This window comes from Oncorhynchus mykiss, chromosome 16, assembly GCF_013265735.2.
Source record: "Oncorhynchus mykiss isolate Arlee chromosome 16, USDA_OmykA_1.1, whole genome shotgun sequence".
NCBI lineage: Eukaryota > Metazoa > Chordata > Actinopteri > Salmoniformes > Salmonidae > Oncorhynchus > Oncorhynchus mykiss.
In genome coordinates, this window is record NC_048580.1 from 38542729 (window position 1) to 38565956 (window position 23228).

A 23228-nucleotide genomic window follows, 5' to 3' on the forward strand; every position below is an offset into this window, starting at 1 on the left:
TTTCATTCCATCACGGGATGAGCAAAAAAACTGGCCATCTGGAAGGATGGGGGAGGGGTAGCTATAACGCCATGCTCTTCCTCTCCCAGTAGTAAAGCAGTAAAGGGATGTCCGCGGGTCTGGGGGTGGGGTAAACATGAGTTGCTTATTTAATTTAAATGTATTCTACAATCCATAATTCTCCTTGGGTGACTAAGTAAATGCTTATATTACTCATTTATAACTGTAGGGCTGGCTAATAGCCTGTCTGAGAAAACTAGTCTAAATTCAGCATTGTAACATTTTGGATGCATGTCACGCATTCAAGTCAGTGGGCTGTAAGTCTAATGCTATTTATTATTCAAGCTACAGGCTCCATCACACTCCTACCAGCCAGCTGTCCACCGGCACTCGCCTCTGCCTCTCCCCCAAACTTTTCTTTCCTCCAGCTATCATTCTCTACTATAAATGTCCCCCCTCCGAGTGTCGTGTGCTGTGTCAATGGGGCAAAGCGTGTCTGGAGAAAAAAATGCTCGATTGAAAATGTTCCTTGTAGATAGGGGGAATTAACCAACATAAAGTTACATTTCTTTTATTTTTTTAATCGTTAAGAAACTATACCACGTAAAATAAGAAGTGTGTCAAATTCACAACTCACAACAGTTGATCCAAGTACAACTCATTTGCATTTGGGAAACTGAACCCACAGCTCAAGTGAGACAACCCTCTCTCTTTCCAGATAATGGTATGATCTAAGGACAGATGTCCCACCAGAGAACGGAACGCCGCCCCCCAATGCCCATCACACATCTGACTTGAGAAAGACTCGGCATGCTGTTAAGTCCTCAGGATTGCTGGACCAACGCGTTTAGAAGGTAAAAACATTCACATTTTATGAACGTATTGTTGTTATATGGGAAAAGGAGAATACAGTTACAGTGACAGGGTATTTCACTCTGGTTGAAACAATGTAGACAGGGATAAACTATGGGCAACTGATACAAAGTATAATTCGATGTTATATTGCAGCTATATGAGTTCTGTGTGAATGAGGAGGACTTTTTCAACTCTGAAAAGTATGCTTTATTTCAGACATCAAACATTTTGTTTTACTCTAGATGAGTCACTCTCAGACATCCTGTTATTTTACATGGTTATTATTTGTCTGATAAACTGTGAGTCGTGACAATTGCTAAACAATTGCTAAACGTTTACTTCCCAGAATAAAAATTGCAATAGTCCTGGAATATTACTCAGCGAGAGTGTGTCGAGTCTAAACACACTAGTCATTTCAATGACACAATAATGAGTAGATCCTGCCACATGTTGAAGGCTATTTAACACAGGAAGAGGAGACACAAGTAGCTAATGTAATGGTCTCACATAACAAGCCTTTTGTCTGAACAAAAAATGTCCACTACACAAGAATGTTGTCCATTTGAAATAGTTGACAAACAACTCCCACTGACCTGTAACACCTCAGTGTTAATTCTGCTTCAGCACTTGCAAAGTTGAATTGTTTACTTGTGACAAGCACATAGATGATTTGACAAAATGACCCGTAGGGTAAAGGAAAAGAACCAGAGATACTATGAAAGGGCGAAGAAGCTAAGTCAGTCAGTCACACATCCTGTTACCATCATTTACAGGGGTTGACCACTATTAACTCGTCTTGAGGCCCGGAGAGTCAAAGAAAGCCATATGTCTTGATCTTGGAGAACAATGGAGGATCTCTGCTTAGGTCTCTGTATTTATATTGTCTTTGGTCTGCAACAGAGGTGCTGTGTCTGGCTAGAATATGGCCTCCACCTCCAGGGACCAGGGAAGTATGTGTTGCTCATTACTGTAACTTTTATTATTGTCTCCATTGGAAAACTAAGCCTCTAATAATGATGACACCGTTCTGACACCTCCCGAGTGGTGCAGCGGTCTAAGGCACTGTATCTCAATGCAAGTGGCGTCACTACAGTCCCTGGTTTGGATGCAGGCTGTATCACATCCTGTCCTGATTGGGAGTCCCATAGGCCAGCGCACAATTGGCCCAGCGTCGTCCGGGTTTGGCCCGGGGTAGGCCGCCATTGTAAATAAGAATTTGTTCTTAACTATATATAGTATTGATGGGCATTGGATTGGAGTTTCATTTAGATCAATGATGATCAATAATCAGTCTGCTGATTCATTCTCTCCATTCCCTCTGTATATATATACAGACAGAACAGAATGGATCTATTTTGCTCAATGGATGTTGGCTGTTGACCAGCCTCTGAAATCAGACATACTGTAAAGTCGTTTGGTTTCTTCCATAGTATCAGCATACCCTAGAGAATCTTAATTACAGGCTTCACATAGGCCTGGTTTAGTTTCAGTTGAACACACATGCGCACGTACACATACACACACATACACACACAGGCATCCCTCACTGTTTCCTAGGGTAGCTAGCCCCCGTTGGTAATTCCAGCAGCCTAGACCCGACCACAGTGGTAATGCAATGGTGGTGGTGGGCTACATTCCAGGAGAATCCCAGAGGCACACACACACACACACACACACACACACACACTCTTCCAGAGGCTCATGGGATTGGATGGTGGATAACAGGGAAAGTCTGGGAGACAGACAGTGAATCCTCGCCATCATCCTCTCCTACTATAAACAAACTGTTTCCCGTTGGATGCTTCATTTTCATGGTCCAGCGAGCAGAGGGGAATGAGGATGGGTGTAACCGTAAGCTACTATCCTGAGAAACCCTCCTTAGATAGCTGTCATCGTTTGCTGTGATCGTCATCACAGGACTGGTGTAATTAGCTTGTTATGACAACAGCAATGAAGTAATGTGCTATAGGGTGGAGCATAAGGTAATGGCAATACTTCTACAGGAAATGCTGAGCTAATTGGCTATTCTTGACCCAATGGAGTGATTTGTTGATTTTCAAATTCACCCCTCAGTCCTCACCCTATGTTTTCAACAATCATACTTGTATACAGTATGAAGACTATGGCAATATTAAATGTCAATATGAGGATGTCAATGCCCTGGGGAAAGGCTACCTACGTAAGAGTGATGTTAATTGACTACAGCTCAGGGTTCAGCACCATAGTTCCTTCCAAGCTCATCACTATGCGAAGGGCCCTGGGACTGGACACCTCCCTCTGCAACTGGATCCTGGACTTCCTGACGGGCCGCCCCCAGGGGGTGAGGGTAGGCAACAACACATCTGCCACGCTGGCCCTCAACACGAGGGCCCCTCAGGGGTGTGTGCTTAGTCCCCTCCTGTACTCCCTGTTTACCCACGATTGCGTGGCCCGCACAATTCCCAACACAATCATTAAGTTTGCAGACGACACGACAGCCTGATCACCAATGACGATGAAACAGCCTATAGGGAGGAGGACAGAAACTTGGCAGTGTGGTGCCAGGACAATAATATCTCCCTTAACGTGAGCAAGACAAAGGAGCTGATAGTGGACTACAGGAAATGGAGGTCCGAGCATGCCACATTCACATCGACAGGGCTGTAATAGAGCGGGTCGAGAGCTTCATGTTCCTCGGTGACTACATCACTAAAGACCTATCATGGTCCAGACATGCCAACACAGTAGTGAAGGGGGCACTACAATACCTATTCCCCATCAGGAGGCTGAAAAGATTTGGCATGGGCCCTCAAATCCTCAAAACGTTATACAGCTGCACCATTTGAGAGCATATTGACTTCTCGGCATCCGACCGCAAGGCGCTACAGAGGGTAGTGCGTATGGCCCAGTACATCACTGGGGCCGAGCTCCTTGCAATCCAGCACCTCTATGCCAGGCGGTGTCATAGGAAGCCCCTAAATTGTCAAAGACCAACCACCCAAGTCATATACGGTTCTCTCTGCTACCGCAGGGCAAGTGGTACCAGAGCGCCAGGTCTGGGACCAAAAGGCTCCTGAACAGCCTCTATCCCCAAGCTATAAGACTGCTGAACAGTAAATCAAATGGCTACCCAGACTATTTACATTGACCCCTGTTTATTATCTATCCTGATTGCCACTTTTACCCCTACCTACATGCTGGGGTATTAGCTTAATTACCTATACTACCTCGTGCCCCTGCACATTGACTTGGTACCGGTACTCCTTGTATATAGCCTCATTATTGTTATTTTATTGTGTTACTATTTCCTATTTTTTATATTTAGTGCATTTTTATTAAAAACATTCTTACTTTTTAACTCTGCATTGTTGGGAAAGGGCTCTTAAGTAATTATTTTACGGGAAAGTCTACGCCTGTTGTATTCGGTGCATGTGACAAAAAAAAAGAGTTCTGATGTTTTGCACTCTTTCCCCACCCTATGTTGTCAGTGCTCACATACAACGATTATACGGGAAATGTTGTATGTTTTGGCATAAGTTTACAACTTCTAGAAGGTCCTGAATGATGCTGTATCCCAACCCAACTCTTCCACCCACCCACTCAGTAGATGTAGGCTCCAGGTAACCACAGACATTGTGAAAGTCTTAGGAGAGTTATGGGGTGTAAGTGGGCAAAATACCACATTACCCTGCCTCTGCCTGCGTCTGATTAGCCAGTTCCTGTGTTCCTGTTGCCGTCTCAGTTTTATATTATTCATGTGGCTGCGTCAGGGAGTCTAAATCCCCCTACCTCACTCCACTCCACTTCACCCACTCAGACTCAGACCTGTTCATTTCCTCTCTTTGAGAGGAGGTATTCTAGCCTGGAATCGAAAATCATATGCTCTGAATGTGCTCTGTTTCTGCTCATATCAGTTGTCATTCTAGGCTAGAGTTCCTCTTCCTTCCACTGTCTCACTGTAGGCCCCTATCTCAGCCACAGCTCTGTTCCTTTCCCCGCTCCTCCTGCTCTGTTGTCTCACTGTTGGGCCAAGCAAACCACCACTCCTCCTCGGCTGGAGCTGGATCCAGCCCATCCAGAGGTGTCAGCAGTTATTGAACCCACAGTAGATTATGCAGACTGGTGGCTGGATACAGGGGATATGGAGCCTTTGTTTGCCTCTGTGTTTTCAGCCAACAGCGCTAGACTATAGCATGCTGTTCACTCATTGTGCTGCTCTGGCTTTCTCAAAGCTGCATCAGTCCACATGACTTACACTGCTGAATGGACAGAGGATGGGCCGATATAGGCCTACCCAGCCAGTGGGACTCAACACAATAACATCCTGGCAAGGGGTTTCTCATGATCCCTACAGGAACAGGCCTGATACCCATCTCTAAACATCACTGCTCTAGATAGGACCAGTGGATTACTTGGACTTGGTCACACACAGCGGCTAAGTCTACATGACCTGAATGTGAATAGAGACATGAGCTACATGAGCTCCTTCTGTCCGTTGACATACTGAAGTTGTGTTTTTAGACATAGATACAGAAGATACATATCAGCAGCCCCAATAGTTGCTCGGTCTGAAGGAAGTTATTTCCTGTGTTATAAACGTCTTCTGGTGTGTCCGAAATGGTATCCTATTCCCCAGATAGTGCATGACTTTTGACCAGTTATGGTCAAAGGATGTGCACTATACAGGGAGTAGGGTGCCATCCTACACATACTTGTACTACTGACCTGTTACAAGGGATGGCAATGATATCTTATAATCTTGTTAGCTGCCATAAAGAAGTCCTTTGTGATCTGCTGAAATGTGGAGGAGAGGAAAGGTACAGCTACAACTGATGACAGACACGTGAATGAAAATAAAGTTATTCACCTAGAAACTAAATATAGATTTTTCTAGTCTTATCCTTAGTTGACTTCCTCAACTCCCCCCAACTCATGTCAGATGACATGAGAATCACGTCTGTCAATGAGTCAGCCTTCACTTACTCTCCTGCTATACAGATGTAAGATGTCCATTTGAGGCAGTTTGCTACAGCAGGAAAATAATCCTGCAGCAACTGGAAATTATGTGGATTATAATTAATGGAAATTTTTTTGTTAGGGCAAATCAAGTCTGACATTTTAAAGTGAAAATTACAAACTTTAGAAGCTTTTTTAAACCTTGAATAGACGACAAGTTTTCATTTCCGGGTGTGCAGGAAAATGATCAGAAACAAAAGAGTGATCCAATTAAGATCCTACATCTGTAGAACCCAAACATGATTTTCAACTTGCTATTCTGTCCCCTATTCTGGGCTTTATATGTCACTTTTAGACTCTTGGGTTAGCTTCAAGGACCACCTACAGTATACAGTGCCTTGCGAAAGTATTCGGCCCCCTGAAAATCTTTACACTCTTTGGATAATTCATTCCAATCATTTAAAAGTTAACAGCAGGTATTTTGCATGTAAGTTTAAGTATTTTGATATGAACTTTGCGACCTTTTGCCACATTTCAGGCTTCAAACATAAAGATATAAAACTGTATTTTTTTGTGAAGAATCAACAACAAGTGGGACACAATCATGAAGTGGAACGACATTTATTGGATATTTCAAACTTTTTTAACATATCAAAAACTGAAAAATTGGGCGTGCAAAATTATTCAGCCCCTTTACTTTCAGTGCAGCAAACTCTCTCCAGAAGTTCAGTGAGGATGTCTGAATGATCCAATGTTGACCTAAATGACTAATGAGGATAAATACAATCCACCTGTGTGTAATCAAGTCTCCGTATAAATGCACCTGCACTGTGATAGTCTCAGAGGTCCGTTAAAAGCGCAGAGAGCATCATGAAGAACAAGGAACACACCAGGCAGGTCCGAGATACTGTTGTGAAGAAGTTTAAAGCCGGATTTGGATACAAAAAGATTTCCCAAGCTTTAAACATCCCAAGGAGCACTGTGCAAGCGATAATATTGAAATGGAAGGAGTATCAGACCACTGCAAATCTACCAAGACCTGGCCGTCCCTCTAAACTTTCAGCTCATACAAGGAGAAGACTGATCAGAGATGCAGCCAAGAGGCCCATGATCACTCTGGATGAACTGCAGAGATCTACAGCTGAGGTGGGAGACTCTGTCCATAGGACAACAATCAGTTGTATATTGCACAAATCTGGCCTTTATGGAAGAGTGGCAAGAAGAAAGCCATTTCTTAAAGATATCCATAAAAAGTGTCGGTCAAAGTTTGCCACAAGCCACCTGGGAGACACACCAAACATGTGGAAGAAGGTGCTCTGGTCAGATGAAACCAAAATTGAACTTTTTGGCAACAATGCAAAAGGTTATGTTTGGCGTAAAAGCAACACACCATCCCCACTGTCAAACATGGTGGTGGCAGCATCATGGTTTGGGCCTGCTTTTCTTCAGCAGGGACAGGGAAGATGGTTAAAATTGATGGTAAGATGGATGGAGCCAAATACAGGACCATTCTGGAAGAAAACCTGATGGAGTCTGCAAAAGACCTGAGACGGAGATTTGTCTTCCAACAAGACAATGATCCAAAACATAAAGCAAAATCTACAATGGAATGTTTCAAAAATAAACATATCCAGGTGTTAGAATGGCCAAGTCAAAGTCCAGACCTGAATCCAATCGAGAATCTGTGGAAAGAACTGAAAACTGCTGTTCACAAATGCTCTCCATCCAACCTCACTGAGCTCGAGCTGTTTTGCCACGAGGAATGGGAAAAAATGTCAGTCTCTCGATGTGCAAAACTGATAGAGACATACCCCAAGCGACTTACAGCTGTAATCGCAGCAAAAGGTGGCGCTACAAAGTATTAACTTAAGGGGGCTGAATAATTTTGCACGCCCAATTTTTCAGTTTTTGATTTGTTAAAAAAGTTTGAAATATCCAATAAATGTCGTTCCACTTCATGATTGTGTCCCACTTGTTGTTGATTCTTCACAAAAAAATACAGTTTTATATCTTTATGTTTGAAGCCTGAAATGTGGCAAAAGGTCGCAAAGTTCAAGGGGGCCGAATACTTTCGCAAGGCACTGTATAAAGTGGCAGATTATTGAATAGTCCATAAACATGAGTTGCACACATACACATTTTTTATGTGTTCTACAGTGTGAGAATGTGTCAGTGAAATCAGAGATGTGCTAAATCATGAATCTCCAGTGGCTTTAAGTGAGCTGTCTGATGCTACAGAGACAGGCTAAGCATTGAGACATTCTTCCACTTCAAAAGCCCCTTGAGGGTTGTTTCTCTGGACACCGATTGAATGGAGAGCTGGTGTGTGTGTGTGAGACTTTGGGAGGGTGGAACAGGTGCAGTCCATGAGAGGGTTAATTTCCTTGCCTTGCAGCCATCTGCTTTCTTCCGGGTGATTTTTGCGGGTCCGTCCCTTTAAACACCCTCTGACATACCTCACGGCGACACACAACACACACACACCCTCCCGGAGAATGGTGTTGTGCCCTGTGACCGTCGCCATGGCGCCCGGTTTTGGATTAACCCCTGGACCCCTCGCACATGTGCCGAGTCAAGCATGGAGGCTGCTGCCTATTGTAATAGGAGAACAGGGGAGAAGAGGATGGAAGCAGGGAGAAGAGGGAGATGGGGGTAGCACTAGTGGGGACTAAATCAGTGTTTAAAGAGCCATTTAGCATCAGGGGTGGGAACGGATGATTGTGCAATATTTTGTAATAGTTTTTTTAGGTGAAGCAATTTTTCACTTTCCTGAGTGATCTAAACATTGGATATGTTTTTTTGTGTGAATAATGATGATTTATACAATCTGATGAAACTATTTAACTCTTTTCCAACAGGTATTGTTTTAACACTGTGAAGAAGACCTTCCAACAGCCTTGATGGATAAAGAGGAGATCAGTGACACTGACAGTGGGATCATACTCAACTCTGGTAGGAGCTTAACACATCAACAATGCTGAACTTTAAGTCTAGGTGCAGATATAAACTTTATAGAAAGCACTGAACATGTTATTAATGCTGAGACCTAAATATTTAAGCTGTTTTTACAATTGTATGTGCAAATATTGAACTTTAGAGATAAATTCAGGAGCTAGAAATTTAGTGATAGTATAGTTTCCTAAGGACTTGAAGCGAGTCGACCATCTCTGTCGGCGCCGTCTTGCATCTAGTAGGTTAGCTACAGATGTAGGATCTTAATTTGAGCCAGTTTCCTACAGCATGAAAATAATCCTACAGCAACAGGAAATGTGAATTATTATGTGGATTATAATGAATGAACAATTTTTGAAGAGGTTGATACATTTTTCACAAGGTAAAATCAGTCTGAAATGTCAAAATGGAAATTACAAACTTTAGAAGCCTTTTTTTAACCTCAAATACACTATAAATGGTACATTTCCTCAAATTAAGATCCTACATCTGTAGAGAAAACATATAATTCATAATGATCGTTCATTTTGTGATATAAGCTCCAAATGTGGCACCATGTGATGCCTATAATGGGGGCCTGTGCTCTGTTTTAAACGCTCCATTAACATCACCTCCTATGTGTGATGCAGGTCCCGACAGCCCCACGTCGCCGGTCAAGGACTTGACCACTCACACCCGGGCCATGAGGCTGAAGCATCAGGTTCTGGAGGAGAAACTTGAACTGTGTCTACTGGAAATCAAAAAACTCTGCATCAGAGAGGCTGTGAGTAGTCACACTGGAATTAGGGATCTAGTCAACACAGCGTCTTACCCATTATAGCAAAAGGACATCCTCAGAGTTTGAGGTGATATTTGGGAACGTGATCATGAGAACGTGATTCCAAATCACCTCTTCTACATTTAGAGTTGATGGTTAAGATATAAGAAGTGTGTGTTTACAAACAAATCGACTTGATTTGGGATTTGCTTTATTTACAGGAGCTGACAGGAAAACTGCCGCCAGACTACCCTTTACTGCCTGATGAAAAGCCCCCTCGCGTTCGCAGGAGAATAGGAGCGTCCTTCAAACTGGACGACAGACTCATACACCAGGATGGAGAGGTACAGTATAGGCTACTCAGTTTGGTTTTGTTTCTTTTGAAATGCAGCCAGGTGTAGCAACATCTCTCAATGTCTTGCAAGGTTCAGTACAAAGTTCATGTATTGCAGTTTTCCCAAAGTCTTTTGTAAAAATGTTAAATAATTGCTCTTCCTGCGTGTGTCGTAGCTGTCTAAGGCACTGCATCGCAGTGCTAGAGGCGCCACTACAGACCCGGGTTTGATCCCAGGCTGTGTCACAACCGGCCGTGATCGGCAGTCCCATAGGGCGGTGCACAATTGACCCAGCGTCGTCCGGGTTTGTGGAGGGTTTGGCCAGGGGGGCTTTACTTGACTCATCGCGCTCTAGCGACCCTTGTGGTGGGCCTCGGTCGTCTGCAGGGTGACCTCGCTCGGCCGTCAGTTGAACGGTGTTTCCTCTGACACATTGGTGCGGCTGGCTTCCGTGTTAAGCGTGCAGGTGTTAAGAAATGCGGTTTGGCTGGTCTGAGTACACATGACTCGACCTTCGCCTCCCGAGACCGAGTTGCAGCGAGGAGACACGATCGAAATTGGGGAGATAAAGGGGATTTTTTTTTTAATCCTGTTATTTGGGTTCTTGACCTTGATCGAAGCTAAAAACCCTCTCCACAGGATTCAGAACTCCACTCCCTAGAAGCTGACCTGGCCTTGCAGCTCCAGATCGTTGAGGCAGCTCGTAGACTCTCAGTGGAGGATCACCTGTCTAAACCACAGAAGAAGAGCAGGCTGCAGCAGTGCAAGAGGGAGGAGAAGAAAGTCAAGGATCTACAGGAAGCTGTGTTTCAGCACAGGATCAGGAAGGAGTGCTCCTCTCCACCAACTAACAAGAAGAATAACTCAGCCAAACACAGAGGTGAGTTCTGTGCATTTGCTACTTCTGCCCCCATCTGGACACATTGGGCTCTGCAATCTGCAGACACCTTAGGTGCCTTTCTCACTCAGTCCGATGGAGGTTGGATGGATGGATTCTCTATTTTTTAATACACAATTGTTTTGTTATTGAATCACTTAAGCAGTACATTTCATAAGAATTACGCTACAATGTTGATAATTTGCCCAACCCCTTCCCCCAATTGAATAAAGTCTTGAATAAATCCTCTTTCTGTCGCCAGATCTGTGCATTTCTGATGACAGCTCCCTGTCTGATGCAGTGGCCTTGGACGATGGTGAGTTGTTATCAACTAACACAGTAGAAATGCCAATACAATTCAACACCTCCAAAGTGTCATCATGTCTGACTCTTACTATTATGTATCCTCTGTCTATCCATAGACGTCGACTCTGGCCCTCTCTCTCCCTCAGCGTCTGTAGACCCTCTCCTGCAATCCTCTGTGGGCTCCCTGTCCCTCCAGTCCTCCTCCTCCCAGGGCAGTCTCCAACACTCCTCTGGCCAGAGCCTCGTCTCCAGCTGCAGTGTGGAGTACCCTGAACGCTCCCCCATCCAGAACTCCCCTTGGAGAGAGTCTAGCCTGGACCAGCCCTACCTAAGACCCAACAAACCCCTCTCTGCCTGCAGCAGCAGGTCCAGGTAAGAGTCCACGTCCTTTTTGGATTGAAACCCTGTGGACTAATAATCCAGCTAGCACAGTGGATCTGGTCCGATTCCGGCTGAGAGTCAGACTCGGACGACGTCAAGTGGCCCGAGTTTGGGCCGCCTTCGGCAGTATTACTTATGGCTGGCATGCCGGGATTGAGCTCGGGCCGATTCCTGTGTGAGTTATCATCTGGCCCAAATGTATTACTTGGGGCTCGGGCCGATTGTGGCTACTCTCTGGCAGATGATTACACCAGCTGCTTTATATAATTAACATTTCATTATTTATTTTTCCATGTTTTCTCATTGTTTCTGTGATCAAAAAATAAAATGAACATTTAAATGACATTTTTTAAGAGTCCTATTTAAGTGGTATTTTAGTATTTTGATACTTTGTGCAAGGCAATTGATAAGCATGAAAAGCCTCACGAGTGGCGCAGACGTCTAAGACGCTGCATCACAGTGCAAACTGCGATGCTACAGATGCTGGTTCGATACCCACGCTGGCCGCGACCAGGAGACTCATGGGGCGACGTACAATTGGCCCAGGGTTGTCCTGGTTAGGGGAGGGTTTGGCCGGCCTGGACGTCCTTGTCCCATCGCGCTGTAGCATCTCCTGTGGCGGGCCAGGCACATGCACGCTGACACGGTCAACAGGTGTTATGGTGTTTCCTCTGACACGTTGGTGCCGGCTGGCTTCCAGCTTAAGCATGCATTGTGTCAAGAAGCAGTGCAGCTTGGTACGGTAGTTGCAGTGAAGGGACAAGACAGTTGTAAAAAACAAATGTGTGGATGGGTAAAATTTGTATGTATAAAATGTATAATAGTCATATTTAATATGACTAAATTGGGATATTTTGTATACATTTATTTAAATTAGCATCAGGCCGCTTCTGGGAGGATTCTGGTAAGATGCCGGCAAAGTCGGATGAATTCCGGTAGACAGAAACGGCCCGATATACTTCTGCAAATTCTGGAAAGTCATTCATGTTGATTCTGGGCCGAGTTCAACACCTGATTCCGGGCCGATTCAATCAGTTCCGACCCCCCGGAACTAGGGGGATTCCTCATTGCTAGCTGGGAAAGGTGGAGCAGCTGACTATGCAGGCCCTACTTCACTACTAAAATATTTATTCTGCTCAGAACCCCATAAAAAGTGATTTGCTTTTGACTACATATACTTTTGAACTAGCAGTTGTTATACTCCTGCCCTGCCCCCATCTCTATCTCCTTCTTTCTCGGAGCAGCAGTCCAGTAGGGACCCCAGTGTTTCCTGCAGACAGTAGAGTCCTGCCCTCCCACTTCCCCTCCATTAAGAACCTGGCTCTGAGGCATGGACAAACCCACTCCTCCAGTGCCCCCTCTACTCCAGAGCTGAACGTACGCAGACAGTACTCACAGTCCTTCAGGTAAACAACCAATGCTTCAGGACGTCAACACCATAACGCAGAATGTCATCACCAGCACACACAACGTCAACACCATAACACAGAATGTCAAAACCATAGCAACATGACGGTGTTGATTAGCTTTATTGTGTCTTCTTATGTGTCTGTTGTTGTGGACTTTGGTTGTAGATTTTTCATAAGTAACATCAATTATAGTCATAAAATACATTGACTAATACATGTAATAATGAAGTTGCTGTATTAATGCACGTTATAGGGAGAGAGACATACACAAATTGCATCACAGTAGTTAACTTTTTTCTCCCCTGTCTATTTTCCTCTTCTCAGACTTCCCAAAAGTAAGCCCGCTCATGACCTGAGTGAAGGACGTGGGCGTGCCAGGTTGCCACGCAGCCGGCCGGAGTTCCTGGTTCGGTCTCCACAGTACTCTCCCCAGCTCTTGTACCAGTCCAGCTCTGAGGACAGCAGCTCTGAACACTCTGTCCCCTCTTACACCAGCTCCCCCAGCCGGGACAATCACATAGATAGGGAGGGCCCCGCACCCACCGAGGTCCCCAAGCTCTGCCCTCCTCCCTACGGCTTCCACTACGGAGCTAAAAGTCCCACCAGCCCTGCGTTCAATGGCTCCAACAGCCACAGATTTTACAAGAACAACAACCAGCACCAGTCCTCTCCCAGTTTGAGAAGGAGAATAGCGGAGGAAGGCCACTGTTCCCCTCTTTCTCCACAGGACCTGGACAGTCCCCTGGGGAGGGATCTCTACCTTTCCCCCTCCAAGGCCCCCCAGCCCCAGCACAGTCACTGGCAGCAGGAGAGACAGGGCCCCCCACCGTTATCCCCCAGGAGAGTTCTGAAGCTCCCACTCCCCTACACCCACCTCGTACGTACCCCGTCACTGAGGGAGTACCCCAAACACCTCGCCCGGGTGCAGCCCAGGGAGATGGTGTCAGAGGAGCTCAAATCCTGGCACCAGCGGAACCAGTTCCAAAATCAGCTCCAGAAGTCCCGCCCGGGTTCCCTGGAGCGGCAGGGGTCATTCAGAGTAAAGAGCCCCACGTCCCCTCACCTCCCGCCCTACATGCAGGTGACAATGCCCTCTAACACCCACCAGCATAACACACATTGATCTTAGCATAACTAGCCTCCCCCATGTATATATTAAAACATATAGATATAGAACTAAAGGAATGTGAATGTATTGTTGTGTTTCAGGGTCCCCACCAAAAGGTGATCCTCCAGAGGGCTGCAGATGGAACTCCAGTGCAGTGGTTTGTTGAAGAGGACTCAGAGATCGTTAGCCAGGTGTAACCACAGCCATGTATACTGCATACGGTGCATAATTATATGTGTATATCTATACAGTATATGTCTCTGGCTGTAACCAGGGGGGAGTCGCCCTACTGCAGTATGCTATGCTACACACGAGGAGCGAAGGACCCTCTCTAAACTATTGAGTATGTCTGTATTTATTGAATCAATGGACTCTGTGAGATTATACTGTATGTCCCTGGTGAGGGACAACTGTCCTTGACAAAATGCAGAAGACGACCTTGGCTCCATGGGTAGTTGGGTACCATAATAAGCACCTAGCTCTACCACTTGTGACATATGTATTTTAATTCATCTTTATGTAAAGAAAGTTTGTCATTTCTATGTAAGGCGCTTTGCCAGTTTATTTATTTTATTTTGAAAAGAAAGTTGATATTGTGAGTCAATTTGATTATTTTCTACAGGTTAAATATGCTAAGTTTTTATAACAAGTTTCATACATTTTTAACTGGCTATAACATTTCAAGATTACTGCTTACTGTAGACTCTCTTTGTGTGTGGTACACATATTTGCACAACAAGGTTCACCTAGGTTCCAAATTAAATTACGGCCTTCCTAATATAATCATTTATTTCTTTAATAAAATGTCTAGACTGTTTTCTTTCTCTATCTTTCTCTAACTGCCAAATCAGTTCTGTTATACTCACAGACATTATTTTAAAAGTTTTAGAAACTTTAGAGTGTTTTGTATCCAATACTATCATGCACATGCATATCCTAGCTTCTAGGCCTGAGTAACAGGCACGTTTTCCTCAAGCAGTATAGGCACAATATACAAAATAAAGGAAACACCAACATAGTGTCTTAATAGGATGTTGGGCCACCACAGCTTCAATGCGTCTTGGCATAGATTTTTTGGGGGCAGTTTCCCGTAACTCACTAGAATTTTATTACATCATTTTTCATATTTTTGAAAATAGTGTTAGGGAAAATGCTAGAAAGTTGCTGTTTCTCCTTAAGCTGTAGTACACTAACAATAACACGAAATAAGCTGAATGTTAACCTGTTAAACTATTCATTTATATTAATCTAAGAGGCCTTTGTTTCTAAGTGGTTGGTTTGAAGCATGATTGTGTTGGATGTTTTCACTGCATTGCGGTTTTGTTGTGGTACTAACCAGTTGATTATATCAGTTTTGATATTGTTTGTATATTTATAATAAAAAGGCTTTATATTACTGATTCTCAAAGTGCAATTTCTTTTTAGAGAGATTCATTTGGAGAGGCATTTGTTTCTAGTCAATATAGAATATCATAATAACAATATCATTAACATATTTTAAAACTCACCATGTGAAAGTTTGCACACAAAAAAGAAAACACAGTAACATTGTCCTACTTAAATGGATTAATCACAGGATTGAGACGTGATTCTTTCAGGAATGTCTATTGGGTGAAGCTGTTCAATGACCAATCAGAAGTCAGGTCAGAACCAGGAAGTGCTTTGTCTGTCTCCTTCAGGAAGTGTTTGTGTTAAATCTCATCAGCTCACAGCAGACGTTCAGGACCGAGCCAGAAAAGGATGATCAGTAGTATCACACAGCAGAGCACTACCAGATACACACTGAGGACAACCCAGCGGCAGTGCCACATCCAGGGGGCCAGGGAGCGCTCTCTGCACATAGGGCCACACCTAAAAAGAGAGGCTGGGTGTCACTGTCATGGCAATAAGGTATGGAAGAATAAATGTTGAATTGCAATATACTTCCATAGTAGTGACATCAGAGAAAGTCAAAGAATAGCCCCCCCACACATTGACTTACAATGCTACTTAATATAATGTTTACATACCCTACATTAGTCATCTCATATATATATGTACATACTGTACTCTATCATCTACTGTATCTTTATGTAATACATGTATCACTAGCCACTTAAAACTATGCCACTTTGTTTACATACCCTATATTACTCATCTCATATGTATATACTATACTCGATACCATCTACTGCATCTTGCCTATGCCGTTCTGTACCATCACTCATTCATATATCTTTATGTACATATTCTTTATCCCTTTACACTTGTGTGTATAAGGTAGTAGTTTTGGAATTGTTAGGTTAGATTACTCGTTGGTTATTATTGCATTGTCGGAATTAGAAGCACAAGCATTTCGCTACACTCGCATTAACATCTGCTAACCATGTGTATGTGACAAATACATTTGATTTGATTTGTACCGGTACCCCCTGTATATAGCCTCGCCATTGTTATTTTACTGCTGCACTTACATTTTTAAATAATGTTTTACTTATCTATTTTTTACTTTGTCTTAAAACTGCATTGATGGTTAATAGGGATCCCTTAACGCTCGAATCCCATTAGATTTGACAACATCCAGTGAAATTGCAGAGTGCCAAATTCAAACTACAGAAATATAAATATTTAACATTCATATAAATACAAATGTAATACATCAAAATAAAGCTTAACTTCTTGTTAATCGAGCCGCTGTGTCAGATTTCAAAAAGGCTTTACGGCGAAAGCACACCATGCGATTATCTGAGGACAGCGCCCCGCATACAAAAACATGAAAACCATTTTTCAACCAGGCTAATGTGACACGAAAGTCAGAAATAGGGGTATAATAAATGCCTTTACTTTGAGGCACAAATGCCTCAGTGACACAATGAATGGTTGTTTTTTTCGATAAATTCCTTCTTTATATCCCAAAAATGTCAATTTATTTGGCGCGTTTGTTTCAGAAATACACCGGTTCCAACTCGCCCAACATGGCTACAAAGTATCTAATAAGTTACTTGTAAACTTGGTCCAAACATTTCAAACAACTTTTCTAATCCAACCTCAGGTACCCTAAAATGTAAATAATCGATAAAATTTAAAACGGAATAAATGGTTTCCAATACCGGAGGAAAATAAAGAGGAGCGCACTCCTGTTCACGCACACCAAAAGACTGAGTCCATCTGAGGGACACATGGAAAGAATAGGACTATTTCTTCATTTCTCAAAAGAAAAACATCAAACAATTTCTAAAGACTGTTGACATCTAGTGGAAGCCATATGAACTGCAATCTGGGCCCTTATAAATCAGGTTTCCCATAGAAAAGCATTGGAAAACACAATGACCTCAACAACAAAAAATTCCTTGGATGGATTGTGCTCGGGGTTTCGCCTGCCAAATCAGTTCTGTTATACTCACAGACATTATTTTAACATTTTTAAAAACGTTAGAGTGTTTTGTATCTAATACTATCACGCATATGCATATCCTAGCTTCTGGGCCTGAGTAACAGGCATCTGGACGTGAAAATACTGCCCCCTATCCCAAATAAGTTTTTAAGGGCTTGTAAGTATGTATATCACTGTAAGGTCTACCTACACCTGTTGTATTCGGGCGCACGTGACAAATACAATTTGATTTGATTATAAGTGACTTACGTTCCGGTGATGCATTGGTCGGTGTGTGTCATAGTTTTCTCTCTGTTCCCTATCCTCCTCTCCGTCCTCTCCAGTGCAGCCTTGCCTTTATGTCTGCACCTTATTAGAGTATCCAAAGGTGAACTTTCACAGACACACATGCCATGTTAGAATACAACAACAAAGGCCCTTGTTTAGCCAATTCCTTGTTGTGTTATTGCGCCATTGTCGTGTTATTATTGTACCTCTGAACATGTGTATAATAGGGTCTAACTGTTGATGTGTTAAAATGCTGTCCCTCTCAGGGCCAGGTGTAGGCAATTGTCAATTAATGGCATGTGGCTGCCATGCCCAGTTATAAAAGCTGTGCTTTACCCTTTGTTTTGAGGGATCCCTTCACGATTGTACAGGCTGGTGTGCCTTGGGAGGACGGGGGCAGTGGCTGTGGTGTAATCTAAATTCTACTGTGACCCAAAATTGTAACCGTCTATGGCAAGGCGTGCCCCTCTTCGCTGGTAGCTGTTCTCCTCCCTTGGCACGCCTTCCTCGATATTGGTTTGGTGTGTGTTTATTGTGTGTTGGCCAGAGGATTGGAACATTATCGGAGTATTCGGAATATTGGAATATTACGAGACTTCAACGTGATTATTGAATAATCAGACAATGATTGTTGCAATAACCAAACTCAGTAAAAAAGGAAACATCCTCTCACTGTCAACTGCGTTTATTTTCAGCAAACGTAACGTGTAAATATTTGTATGAACATAACAAGATTCAACAAATGAGACATAAACTGAACAAGTTCTACAGACATGTGACTAACCCTGGGCATCTTTCTTTTGGTGTTTTCAGAGTCAGTAGAAAGGCCTCTTTAGTGTCCTAAGTTGTCATAACTGTGACCTTAATTGCCTACCGTCTGTAAGCTGTTAGTGTCTTAACGACCGTTCCACAGATGCATGTTAATGAATTGTTTATCGTTCATTGAACAAGCATGGAAAACAGTGTTTAAACCCTTTACAATGAAGATCTGTGAAGTTATTTGGATTTTTACGAATTATCTTTGAAAGACAGGAAAAGGGATGTTTCTTGTTTTGCTGAGTTTATGATTTGTTTGTCAGCAGACACTGTGCTGAGCGCTAGGCCCTGAAGATATTGTCAAAATCTAACACCTTGATCACACTTAAAGTGTCATTGGGCAAAATGTGATGCAGCATCATCTGGATGTATGTGCAACAAAAGTTCAACATTCACATTCTGCTACCATTTCTGTCAAGCCGTCTATGCATACAGTTTGACTCATGAATGTACTTCTGGTGAACCAAAATGCAATGACGCTGTCGTTGTGATCGAGGCCTAAGCTTTTTACGAGTCCTATTGTGAAATAAAATCTAGTTTTGCTCCACTCCCTGACGCAAAGAACCGGTGTTTTATGCAACAATTTCAAAGACTTTACTGAGTTACAGTTCATATAAGTCAAAAAGTCAATCGAAATAAATTCATTAAGCCCTAATCTATGGATATCACATGACTGGGATATGCATCTGTTAGTCACAGAAACCTTTCTTTTTTTTTTGAGGTAGGGGCATGGATCGAAAAACCAGTCAGTATCTTCGACTCATCTCCTTTGCATAGAGTAGATCAGGCTGTTGATTGGGATCTGTGGAATGTTGTCCCATTCCTCTTCAACGGCTGTGCAAAGTTGCTGAATATTGGCGGTAACTGGAACAGGCTGTCGTACACATCTATCCAGAACATCCTAAACATGCTCAGTTGCTGAAATGTCTGGTGAGTATGCAAGCCATGGAAGAACTGGGACATGTTCAGTTTCCAGGAATCGTGTTCAGATCCTTGCGACATGGGGCCGGGTATTTATCATGCTGAAACACAAGGTGATGGCGGCAGATGAATGGCATGACAATGGGCCACAGGATCTCATTACTGTATCACTGTTCATTCAAATTGCCGTCGTGTTTGTTGTCCGTAGTTTATGCCTGCCCATACCATAGCCCCACTGCCACCATGGGGCACTCTGTTCACAAGGTTGATATCAGCAAACTGATCGGCCACACGGCGCCATACCATCTTAGGTTGTGAGGCCAGTTGGACGTACTGCCAAATTCTCTAAAATGATGTTGGAGGTGGCTTAAGGTAGAGAAATTAACATTCAATTCACTAGCAACGGCTCTGATGGACATTCCTGCAGTCAGCATGCCAGTTGCACGCTCCCTCAAAACGTGTGTATTGTGTTGTGTGACAAAACTGCACATTCGAGAGTCGCCTTTGTTTTTAATGATCATGCTGTTTAATCATATAAAGCTTCTTGATATGCCACACCTGTCAGGTAGATGGATTATCTTGGCAAAGAAGAAACGCTCACTAACAGGGATGTAAACAAATTTGGGCACAACAATTGTGCGTATGGAACATTTCTGGGATCTTTTAACATGGGTCCAATACTTTACATGTTGCGTTCATATTTTTGTTCAGTATAATTTAGTCCTGAGGACTTCCCCTTGCATATAAATAAGGTGTCGTATTGGCTACAGGGAATGTTATTTATGTGTAAATTCTATACTGTACCTCATGCTGTTTTTCTTGGTGTCCACTTCGTTTGGCTTGTGTGTGAGAGTGGGACAGGGTGCTGTATAGACTGGAGTGGGGTCTGGTTCAGGTGGTGACTGGACATCAGCAGCAACTGCTTGTTTGTTATCATCAGGGGCTTCATGTGGTCTTGAATCAGCAAAAAAGGTTTTGGTTGGTGGCAGGGTTAGGGTCAATTCCAATTTAATTTGAAATTTCAATTAAATTCTTGAATTCACTCATGAAGTGGAGAAACATTTCATCTTTGGAATTGAATTGGAATTTAGTATGTCTACATATCCCAGGTAATGGAGTTAATGCATCAAACATTGACTATAGTATTTGTTTTAAATCATTTCAACTTGTATTTCTATATTTCATTTCCGGTATAGCTAGGCTGTCTGAACGGTGACTTGATCAGCCTGAAAGCCTGACGGAATTACATTTGAATTTGTGGAATTGTTGGGGATAATATTGAATTGGGAATTGAATTCTTGGATTTGACCTAACATTGGAATTGAATGGAATTGAATTCTCTGAATTCAAAGACGGACTTGGAATTTTTATCAAATTAAATGAAAATTACAGCGAGAAAATTTAAGTAAATTCAAATTTCCTTTAACCCTTGCATGTAGATACTGTATATTCCTATGTAGCACATGGGGATGCCTGAAGTGTCCCGCTTGCGTCACCTCATTGCTAGCTTTTGAGGTGGCGCGATCAGGCTAATATGCTTGAGGGAGGACGTTCATGTGTGTTTGTGAGGCAGAGGTCCCGAGTTTGCGCCAGGTATGGGCCGAATCGGGAGGAAGTGGTACTCGCTAAGCAAGCAGCGTGAAGTCCTTTACACCTACATTACCTGCCATCCAGGAAGGGAACATCCATCTCTTCTGTCTTGACCATGACTGAAGGGTTGGACTCTGTGATGGAGTCCATTGATGGAGATGGGGTTGAGAGTGACTTCTTGCCTATCCCATGATCTAATGAGAATGACTTCTGCAGCCCTCTTTCCAATTTTCTCTTTTCCTGGGGCAAAAGAATAGGCATAGTTGGTGGGCGTGGGTGCGTGCATGTCTTTGGAGAGGAAGGACTTGAACTGCGCAGACCTGGGCTTGTTTGTTGATCACTGCTATGCTGACCCTTCGACGACTTGCACCAATGTGCAACTAGAAGAACGAGAGGAAGGAAGAAAGGTAGGAAAGGGATTGGAGGTTAAAACAAGATAAAAACAATTATGACACAATGTTATACATAGTGAATCTATTTTTATTTTATTTTTATTTTACCTTTATTTAACTAGGCAAGTGAGTTAAGAACAAATTCTTAATATCCTCCGAATGAAGACAGGGAAGTGCTCCTACCTGCTGAGAGGTTTTATTGTCCTTCTGCCTGAACTCTCCTTCATCTGCAGCGAGAGATACACCAGTCAGATAACAGCATCTGTGCCTATCACATACCAAGCCATATTCAGGTAGACCGATGATGGTTCAGTGAACCATGCTTACGTGATAAGTAACCTCATCGACAACCTAGACCTGAAATCTAGGTCTAGGCTTTAGCTCAGCGGGCTAACACAGTCTTGTGGCGTGCGGGACATCAGAGTTTGAACCCAGACAGTTGCACTGGTGGTACTTACCTCTAGGGTCGCTGTAGTTCCTACGGAGGATTTTCCTGTTGAGTTTCTTGGTCTCGTCCAGCTCTGTGTCTCTCTCATTACGCCTCTTCAGGTTGTCAACGTGGCTCACCATCAGCTCCACCGCTCGACTCACACGAGCCTCCTACCATACAGAGTACAGCTACATTGATTATGTATACAGTATGTGTGTAGGCAGAGTATATAAACATGTACTGAACCACAAAGAATAGCAGCTTCATTCTACTCAAGTCTCAAAGTATCAGTGACGAGTGTGATGATCGTGTCCTTCCCCATTGATTCAGTCATTGGGGTATAATGTGTAGCTGATCCAATCCATAATCAAAGTCTTGAGCTAGATAGACTGTACAGTAATGTCTGTGTGAGAGAGACTACCTGATGTACAGCTCCCAACACCTCTGCTGTGTTGGAGATTCTCTCCACTGTTCCTCCCAGTATATCCAGACACAGCTCTAGTCTCTGGAGGATCTTACTGCGTATACTGTCCAGACACAGAGCCTTTAGAGTCTGACAACACAGTGAGACAAGTCAAAATTATGTTACAAACACCCTCACACACATTGTATGCTGTAGGCCTTATACCCCCCCACACACACACACACAGTAGTGATGCTGACGCTTGTCATAATATTCCTTAGAAAAAATAAGATACTAACTGATAGGTACTAACTCATAGGTACTAACACTCACACTTTCACTCTGGCTCAAACATAATTTATTATGATTAAGGGTCTCAGAGATTGGTGAGTGGAACAGGCTAGAGGGGAAACGTCCAATACTTCTCTTTCTTCATTGCAGTGACCCCATCCACCCTCCTCCTCCAATACCTCCAGTGTCTCCCGGCCTCTCATCAGCTCCAGCTGGATGTTCTCCTCAGCCAGGTTCCTAGCATGCTCCTCTGCCTGCAGCCTCTGCTTCAGGGTGTACTGGTCACTACGAAAGGCCAGCGCAATCTGGGAGAATGCATTCTGGATAGAATAGAATGGAATAGAACGGAATAGAAGATAATATAGTAGAATACAATACAATACAGTAGAATACAAAATAATCTAATAAATTAGAATAGAATTGTATAGATCCTTAATGGGAAACTAATGTGTTACGGGCTTACCATACAACATCATAAGGGGGGACTGGGGTTGGGGGAATCCGTACGCACAATACCCACACAAGGTGTATCCCTATGATTGCAATGCATCATAACATCATGTTAATGAGAACTACTGACGGATTGCCTTACCTCCACTTGTTCCTCTGACATCTTAGCACTGTGATAGAGGAAGGGAGGGACAGACCGATGAAGAGGGAGAGAGGGAGAGAGACACAGAGTAAGAAAGAGAAAGAGATGCCCAATGAACCAGCTCAAGACAACCAAACACATTACCAAACACATATCTGGGGCAATTGCAGGACTTGAACACTTTAACAACAAGTCTGGATTAGGGATGAGACGACCTGTTCTTGATCCTTACCAATAT

At 43.3% G+C, this 23228-nt stretch overlaps 2 protein-coding genes across 5 annotated transcripts; one reads left to right on the top strand and one right to left on the bottom strand.

The window, feature by feature from the left end:
- The first annotated feature begins 130 nt into the window (after positions 1 to 130).
- Positions 131 to 15311, top strand: inavaa (innate immunity activator a). Of its 4 annotated transcripts, XM_036946798.1 has the most exons (12): positions 131 to 317; positions 719 to 854; positions 8649 to 8742; positions 9372 to 9505; positions 9721 to 9843; positions 10474 to 10714; positions 10974 to 11027; positions 11134 to 11389; positions 12643 to 12804; positions 13132 to 13796; positions 13827 to 13888; positions 14017 to 15311. In XM_036946798.1, exons 3-12 carry the CDS (start codon positions 8691 to 8693, stop codon positions 14110 to 14112), a joined length of 1845 nt encoding a protein of 614 aa, XP_036802693.1. In that variant the 5' UTR covers positions 131 to 317; positions 719 to 854; positions 8649 to 8690; the 3' UTR covers positions 14113 to 15311. The 4 variants fall into 4 exon arrangements, with proteins under 4 accessions (XP_036802693.1, XP_036802691.1, XP_036802692.1 ...); XM_036946796.1 differs by having other exon boundaries at positions 132 to 317; positions 13132 to 13888; XM_036946797.1 differs by having other exon boundaries at positions 176 to 196; positions 13132 to 13888.
- A 4785-nt stretch (positions 15312 to 20096) lies between these two features.
- Positions 20097 to 22376, bottom strand: LOC110491052 (inositol 1,4,5-triphosphate receptor associated 2). The gene is made up of 6 exons (XM_036945774.1): positions 22368 to 22376; positions 22126 to 22257; positions 21733 to 21874; positions 21458 to 21501; positions 20956 to 21262; positions 20097 to 20246 (listed from the first exon to the last, which is right to left on the bottom strand). Exons 1-5 carry the CDS (start codon positions 22374 to 22376, stop codon positions 21077 to 21079), a joined length of 513 nt encoding a protein of 170 aa, XP_036801669.1. The 3' UTR covers positions 20097 to 20246; positions 20956 to 21076.
- Positions 22377 to 23228: the final 852 nt, after the last annotated feature.

Coding starts and splice junctions, on each gene's coding strand:
- inavaa (XM_036946796.1), top strand. CDS start 8,691: ATGGATAAAGAGGAGATCAGTGACACTGACAGTGGGATCATACTCAAC. Junction 9,844..10,473: donor TCATACACCAGGATGGAGAG/GTACAGTATAGG, acceptor CCCTCTCCACAG/GATTCAGAACTCCACTCCCT. Junction 12,805..13,131: donor CAGTACTCACAGTCCTTCAG/GTAAACAACCAA, acceptor TCCTCTTCTCAG/ACTTCCCAAAAGTAAGCCCG.
- LOC110491052 (XM_036945774.1), bottom strand. Junction 21,502..21,732: donor GAACTACAGCGACCCTAGAG/GTAAGTACCACC, acceptor CTCTCGCTGCAG/ATGAAGGAGAGTTCAGGCAG. Junction 21,263..21,457: donor ACAATAAAACCTCTCAGCAG/GTAGGAGCACTT, acceptor TCGTTCTTCTAG/TTGCACATTGGTGCAAGTCG.